The following is an 8776-nucleotide window of genomic DNA, read 5'->3' on the forward strand; positions in this document are numbered from 1 at the left end:
TTAATAATTAATCCTGTTCTATATAGGACCCATTAGTGATTTGCAAAATGAAAATGCATATTAAATTATTTCCAACTCACCTGGCCATCTAAGTACTCAACTGCTCGACAGACAGGCATGACGCCAGGTTCAAATTGAACACCGAATGCCATTTTACAACTACAAAGAGGCGGTTCATGCTATAAGAGAAATATTACAGCAACTATGACAAATTGAAAGGTTTTATTTTATACCCCTGCATCCTATGGCTTTAATTTTTGATTACCAACTACACTCCGAAGTGAAAATTTACAAAAAATTTACTTCCAACGAATGCTCAAACCGAATTCAAATGTTTCTCGTGTCATAAATGACTGTTTTTAACCCTCCGATTCAGTTTGTTCTCTGCTTTTATAATGAAGGCAAATTTATTTATGAAGATAAAATTTCGCAAAAGTTGCTGATACTTTTTTCACTATTACAAAATTCCACAATGTTTACAGACTTTAAAATTTTTTAAATGGCATACAGTTTATGGTTCAGATAAGCACAGTATGATATACTTACTTTAACTTTATTAACACTTTCAGATGGTACAGCTTTTTTAGTTTTACCTGAATAGAACAAAAATAATGAAATATAATGAGCAAGTCATAGTACCGTATTTGATTCATTGTCTCATACATACAGTAGACAAATTTAATTAAAGCACCTTGATTCATAAACTTTCATAAGAAACTAAGAAGCTTACAATTACAAGATCTGACTAAATATGACATAGCCACAGCCCCACTGATTAAATGCGGACATACACACAGGTCTTTTCAACCCAATATGCAGCCTGAATCACTCCTTCAGCAAAAACAGTGAAAATTAATTTCAAGCAAAACTAAAGTATTTTACAGTATACAAAATTTGTGACAGCAATATGCACCATGTTAATGACATATGTTTTCAGAAGCCAAATTTGTTCAACTTCCCATGATGGTTAATCTTTCCTTAAGTTTTTTTATAACTAAAATGGCCAGTAGTTTGATCGGATGACAAAAGTAGTGTTCGTGTGCATGTATTTGATGAAGTATTGTCTTACGTATAAAAGCTGAAGTGATTTGCTAAAAGCATCTATATACATGAGATATACATCTGAAATAGCATTTATATAAAGCAAAATGGCCACTAGTCAGCCATCTTGAGTCAAATTTACAATTCAAATCAAATCAAATCATGCAGCAACTCCCTATAATGGTTTATAGTTCCACCATGTTTGAAAAAATACCTGATTTTAATATATTTTTACAATCGTATGGCCGCCAGTCAGCCATCTTTTACTCAGTTACAAAATCATCTTATGCGTGTATGTATCAGACAAGGTATTAATTAAATGTGAGGTTTGATGAGACTTGACGTCAAGGCATGTCTCAGATATGCATGCATGGAAACTAAACTATGCTAAACTAAGCTAAACAAAACAAAACAAAACTAAACTAAACTAAACTAAACTAAACTAAACTAAACTAAACTAAACTAAACTAAACTAAACTAAACATACATTTGCATAATCTTGAAGTTCATAGTACAGTGATCTTCTAATACAATGTACTTGGGAGATCAGGAACTTGATAACCCAAAACATGGCTATTATTGAAACATACCATCATTAAGGCCACAACCATCAAGTAGATGGGAAAGAATGGCTCCTCCAGCCCTTTCAGGTTCGATACCTTTCACACCTCTTCTCCTTCTTCTACTATTGCTTACACTACTGCTACCACTGACAACACTATCCGTATCTGCAAAAATCAACAATCGCAATCAAAGCTGAATTTATGTTACAAGTTTCATCTGTATAAGGTTGGTTATAATTATTAATAAACGTAGACAACAATGACAACAGTTTAAACTCAAACCCTGCTGTGGCTTTCATTGATAAATTGTGCATCCCAAAAAAGTGGAAGCCAAAACTATACAATATTATTTTAATGCCATAACAGTTATAATACATTCACTCTGTTAGTTTATGTTTACTTATTTGTCCAAATAAAACTCCTTCATTAATAATTATTCCCATTACAAAATGTTTTTCATTTATAAAGCATGCTGCTGTCTTGACTTTAAAAGAAATGAGAGGCAGTCTTCAGCAGATTTGACATTCACAATTTATTTCATGTTTTTGATGAATTTTGTTATTTGTGGGTGCAACATTTTCTTATATATTGAGGTTCCTTTGGAGCCAAATGGATATCATTTGTTACAGTAATGCCTACTGGTCTTGATTAAATCATCCACAAATTTTTAATAAATTTATGATGCTAATGTTAAAAATAATCAATAGGTGAAAGTTGTTATACTCAAATACGACTTTGATCATCATTTTGGTCAGATTAAATTTACTGGCTGGCATCCTGCCAGTTGTGGATTATAATTTGTAAACAATAGACCTAGTCGCACGATATGTAGACAGGTCACAGTTGAAGAATGTGGCCACATATGATCGCTGGTCAATCAGAATGTTATGGTTGCCAGAGGATCTGCTCCCCAGGGTAAGGGGGTGCACGACCATGGCATGAGGGCACTGTGCCCCTGTTCCCTTGTGTAAAAGAATCACTGGAGTTCACAGTTCTGGGCATACTAAATCAAGTGGTTGGACCGAGAAAATGTATACCGTTAAATCTGTATTAGAAGCCGCACCCATTCTTTTTGAACAATTGAGACCTAAAAATTCACCATTTCTCATATGTGTAGATGCTCTAATAGAAGCCGCATCCCCTCTGTTGCATTGTACCATTTTATTAGAAGCTGCGGCTTTTAATACAGATTTTACAGTAATAACATTATTATGAGGATCTATAAAAGTATGCACTCAGACAGTACATGACCTCAGCTACACATTGGCCAATACACCCTAACTGTTTTTGCACTATTATTCTTGTAAAAACCTGAAAATAATTAAATATTTATTATTTTTACCTGTATCAGTTTCTGGTCTTTTTCTCGGTCTCAAATTCAAACCAAAGACAACCTTTTCATTTTCTTCTTGCAGTGAACCTTGGGTCTTCCTCCACTTGGAAACACGATGCTTATCACCATCGGAAAGACTACCGTTTACAACTAAGCCATTTTCTAATCCTGCTTTTCTTTTTTGGGCTAACAATTCAGAAACAGTCAGAGACCTTCTGTTGCCACCTTTCAAAGTCAAATACTTCATTTTCCGACTACCATACCCGCATGGTACACCTGTCTTCCTAGCTCTCAACTTTCTAGGAGCGACTGCCTCTATCTCCAACTTCTGCTGATCACACGTCTCCTGATCAGGTTTTACTTCAGCGTGGTCCTTCTTACGGTCTAATTTTGGGAAACTCACAACAGCGTCGTTTTCTCCACTTGAATCAGCTCCATCTACTTGATCTTGCCCAATTTGGTTAGTTAGTTCAGTTTCTACATGATTAGTTTGAGTTGTTGTTTGTCCGGCTGTGTCAGCTACTTGACCCTCCTGTTCAGCAACTTGATCATCCTGTTCAGCCACTTGATCAATTGGATCAGGAGAATTACTTACTGTATCCGTTGCATCAGCATCCCTATCTTGAACCAAGATTTCTGGAACAGTCTCAGGCACCTCCGGTTCATTGCTGGTACCTTCTTTCGTTTTTTCATCAATGCTTTTCTCCACAGTAACATCGTTAAAATAACCATTTTCATAAGTGCTGCTGTTATTAATACTCTGGTCATCATCAAGATTAAGTTTCCTGGTGACTGAACCATCTAAATGGTCTATATTTTTTCCTATGGGCACAGTAGGTTTAAATGGCGACATGCGGGCAGTTACAGGGTGCCTATCTCTAGTGGTAACACTCAAATCATTTTCTGTACTCAGGTTTGAACCACTCTCCTTAGGCAACTCAGAGTTAATATTAACACCCTCACTCACTTCATACTCTGCCATCACGGATGTCAAACTGCTGCAGCTTTTCTCCAAAGTGAGCGTCTGCAGAAAGAAACATTTTACATGTTGAATACATATGACCAAAATAACTGCATATCCAACTTATAACAAAATAAATAAATGATAAATAAACCAACTAACAACATATTATGTTCAGTTAATTTAAAAACACACATGGAATGAAAAAAAGATATGTCAAAAATACAAATCGAAAAAATGAATATCACAAATTGTTTTAGTTAGCTTGTCCAGAAAAACAAAACAAAACATAATACACATTTCAATTATGTTGCACACTCTAGAGATGAAATGCTATTTCGTCAATTAAAATATAATGCATATGTCAATTATTTGGTATTTACAAACGACCACAGACCAAAACAACATTGACTTATGAATGGCTCCCTTGCACCCAAAAAGGTTATCTTGATTTACAACCACCTAGTTTTGTAGATCCAATGTCACTGAGAGTAGAAGACTGACACACAGATCTAAATAATTTAAAATAAATTAAACACCTAACTGCTGAAGGTAATATCATTAGTGATCAATTTTTAATCACATATTAACATGTAACTGTAATTCCTTCCTTGAATTTTCTGCTTTTTTTATTATTTTTTTTCTGACAAAAATATGTGACATGCACAATTTGAATTGAAACACATTTGAATCTGGGTCAATTAAGTTTTTTTTCTCAATTTTTGACTATTTACTACTGCGTTAAGGGTTAATAGGTATGACCAATTTCAACTTTTCTGATTAAAAGTCAATACCAGTATGCATTAAACTCAATTTGTATTTGTATTTGCAGTTATAACTGCATCTTCAATTGAGGTGCATGACTCATATTTGCTCTGTTAATAAAAGTGCATCTTTAATAGGAATGAAGTGAGGTAAAACAATTTGTTTAATGGAAATTTAAATACACAAAACCCACACTGGTTCATAAACAGGTCATTCACGAAAACAAATGTGCCGATCCAACCAATTCATAAAGACATGAACCTGTTCAAATTCCAATGTATTTTTACATGCATTGTACGTGTCACTATGAGTCCTATATCAAACAAGATGACTCTAGTGCTTTAATTAATAAGGTGATTGTAGTACAAATTGACTTTTTAAAAACATCTGTTAAATTTTACTCTAAGAAGAAGCTAAAACAAAAAAGCCATCAGAGATGGCAGATTCCTCAGCGTCTTTATTACAAGTACTGGTTGAACATCTATATCTGCAAAAGTGTTCCATATATGATAGTTATGCATATTTAATGAGGTCATATTACCATATGTGGTAAAAAAATATGTTAATCAGATCTGCAAGTGTTCTAGATATGATAGTTATGCATATTTAATGAGGTCATATTACGATATATGGTTATTAAATATGTTGATCAGATCTGCAATAGTTTTCCAGATATGGTTATGCATATTTAATGAGGTCATATTACTATATATGGTTATTAAATATGTTGATCAGATCTGCAAGTGTTCCAGATATGATGGTTGTGCATGTTTAATGAGGTAATATTACCATATATGGTTATTAAATATGTTGATCAGATCTGCAAGTGTTCCAGATATGATCGTTATGCATATTTAATGAGGTCATATTACCATATATGGTTATTAAATATGTGCCCAATGTGTTCAATAAAGCACTGATTATTGGTTGAATGTCTATATCTGAAATAATGCTCCAGATATAATGATTATACATATTTAATGACCACATATGGTTACTAAATGTTGATCAAATTGTGTGGACGTACATGTATGTACACATGGACAGATGGCAACATGCTGGGAGATAAAAAATGTGTCAAAATGATGTTTTTGCTAAAAAATATGATAATAAAAGTAGATATCCTTTGACCATAACTCCAGACATTATGTGGACAAACATACCTACAATGTAACTGACAAGGTCTTCTAACTAAGTGAGTGTCTAATAATTAAAAATACAAATGTATAACTAAATTCACCCACTTAAATTCTTATTCTGTTAATTTCCAATTCCCCATCCATAATTTCAACATTTGATGGCATATATATTGGTCAGTGGGAATGTAAATTTCAAATAGAATTATCATATTTATAAAACTAAACCATAAAGTTTATGACATATTTATAACCTTTTTTATAAGGTTAATTCCGGCCTATAGACCATTGAGCAGTCAAAACATGATGTACCTTTTTTAGCACATGAATACACCTAACCAATATAACAAAATGTTTCTTTGACGAAAAAAAAACTCATCACATAGATCTATCTATCACATACTATCGCTTAGTTGTGTAGTCATTTGTCATTTAGGTCAATCCCTGAATGACAGGCTTTTTTTTATGACAGGCGATTACATATCGAAATAATGATATGAAAAATGCGAAACTCCCATTTAAAATAAACAAATGCTGTGTCACTTGATGTGATTTACAGAACAGTCTATTGGCAAATTGAATCCCCCTAAATGGATAGAGTTATTATCCAGATCATGTCAATCAGGAATTCTCGTATTCATGAGCGCAAGTTGGTTAGATATCAGTACTGACACATGATGTCATTTACAGTATTACATTGATCGAATTTAGTGTTTTCCCAAAAAAAGCATAGTTACACGTCGCATAACACTTTCTAATCACCTATATTGTATTTATTGTTATACTCGGTAAACAAAATTGTTTATCTGAACAATGCTCTGCATTGCACATATTTTTTATTTACTGTTTATTTAGTGTTTTTGCATATCTTAGAGAAAAATCACAAAGTGCTGATTATTAGAAACATGCATGTCATATAATTTTAACAATTTATCTAGATTTTCATAAACATGATTTCAAGGTATAATTTCTGCTGCATCAATGTGTAGAAATTTATTACAGTTGTATTTTCACTTCTAGAAAATTTAGCGATTTGATGAAAACAAAAATTTCACGGAAGTCGCTGTTACAACTTTGTCTTTAGGACATTTTTACTGTTACAAAACTAAGCAATTTTAACTAGCTTGCATAATTCACATAATCAAAAATTAAAAGCACAAGAAATGGTATCAAAATGCTAGAAAGACACAGGAACTATACTGCGAAACACAAACATGTTTATCATTTTTAACATCAATTGCACATTCTATTTATTCTATTCATAAAAAACAAAATTCAGTAAAAAGATGATTTTTATTTGTCTAATTTGCATATCTAATGTGGCTTCTCAGTATCTGTAATTAGCATATATACTACAAAGCAAAAAAAACATTCTTACATGCCAGCTTTAGGCAAACACACTGGAATCATTTCCTTGTATATACACATGTTTCTATGTTTTCAGTATATCAAAATTTTGTCCAATAGAAAATAGTCCATTTGGTTTAATATTAACAAAAAGATTGCATAATCGAATGAATGTTATTTGTGAAACCTAGCACATCAGAACATCATACAAAAGTTTTAGATGATTATGTGCAAATTGCAGAAAACTGTATTTTCATTTGCCTAATTTGCATATCTAAAATGGCTACTCACATCTGAAATTTGCATATACCGGTACCACAAATATCCACTATGTACAAACATGATGATCGTACATATGGCATTTTATTTAAATATTAAAATACATCGTCTAGAAAGCAGAAAAATATTCTTGCATGTCCACTTTAGGCAAGAAACACAAGTACCTTCACTTTCCTTGAGGTACAATTGTAATATAATATTTTAAAATGAATTTGAGGGAAATAATTCAATTGACACAAGACAACATATGACAACTCCAAACCCTTCCAATCACAAGACACAGGATAACTAACATATTATAGGCATTGTGGTGAGCTAGCTAATTTGAATAATTTATCCAAGTTTCAATTTCAATACTTGTAGATTTTCTCCAGTTTTTTGGGGCAAATATTCAAAAAATATTTGAATTACTTTATCTATAACTGCATACCACTGCCACACAATGTCACATACAACCAAATACTACACTAATTAGCATCTAAGTATCAAAATTCACTGGTGACCTAGATTTCAAGGATTTACTATTTTGTTCAGTTTATATTTGAAAAGGTCATATATAGTATATATACCAAGACATACAAAATTACCTCAGTCATAATTTAAGTAATATTACGTGCCTGTGACTTGAACTTCCCCTGGACAGTCTTTTTCAGTCTACAGCCATGTGTGATTTACAAAATGGCTTCCCTCCACATGCCCCTAATTTGCATATCAAAATGGCTTCCTTCTAAACACATAAATTTAAATATACAATGTCCTTGCGTGTCTACACAGATATTGCAACTACTTACTGACAGATATTTTCGGGGGAAACTTTTGATATAATACTCAAAGTTTGTGATTAGAAATAAAAACAGTGGATTCAGGCAACTTAGGTTGTCAGACATGATGCAAACTGCAATTTATTACCTAGCAATTTTTTTTTTGACAAAATTAATATTTCTAAAAAGTCAATAAAAATATAAGATATATATATATATATATAATTCACATGAAATTAAAATTTTATATTAAATTAAAATTTATATTAAAATAAAATTATATTTTCTTAGCCATCATTATTTTTGATCATTGCAAACATCAGTTTACAAACATGCATTACAGCTTTTTTTCAAATTTTTGTTGAAATTTTTGAAAAAAAATGAAATTTTATTACTATTCAAAAAATTAAAATAAACACATTTGGCTAGAAACTTTTGAATTTTTAGTGTGAACCTAATGTTTACTGTAAACACATTGCTGCTGATGTTTTTTTTCAACAGGCAATGAGTTAAATAATACATCTGGTGAGAAACTGTAAATGCTTTACTTATTCACTGGATTTTAATTTCACTATTTTTCCTGATAAGTA

The 8776-nt window shown here is 32.1% G+C and overlaps 1 protein-coding gene across 1 annotated transcript; it reads right to left on the reverse strand.

Moving 5' to 3' along the window:
• Positions 1 to 65: 65 nt before the first annotated feature.
• LOC146732760 (uncharacterized) lies at positions 66 to 8134 on the reverse strand. The gene is made up of 5 exons (XM_085491944.1): positions 8043 to 8134; positions 2947 to 3961; positions 1632 to 1769; positions 547 to 593; positions 66 to 179 (listed from the first exon to the last, which is right to left on the reverse strand). The coding sequence occupies exons 2-5, from the start codon at positions 3917 to 3919 to the stop codon at positions 66 to 68; spliced, it is 1272 nt and encodes a 423-aa protein (XP_085348070.1). The 5' UTR covers positions 3920 to 3961; positions 8043 to 8134.
• Between the last annotated feature and the right edge of the window lie 642 nt (positions 8135 to 8776).

The sequence above is a fragment of the Saccoglossus kowalevskii genome, chromosome 17 (genome assembly GCF_978046115.1).
Source record: "Saccoglossus kowalevskii chromosome 17, keSacKowa6.1, whole genome shotgun sequence".
In the NCBI taxonomy this organism is placed as follows: Eukaryota; Metazoa; Hemichordata; class Enteropneusta; family Harrimaniidae; genus Saccoglossus; species Saccoglossus kowalevskii.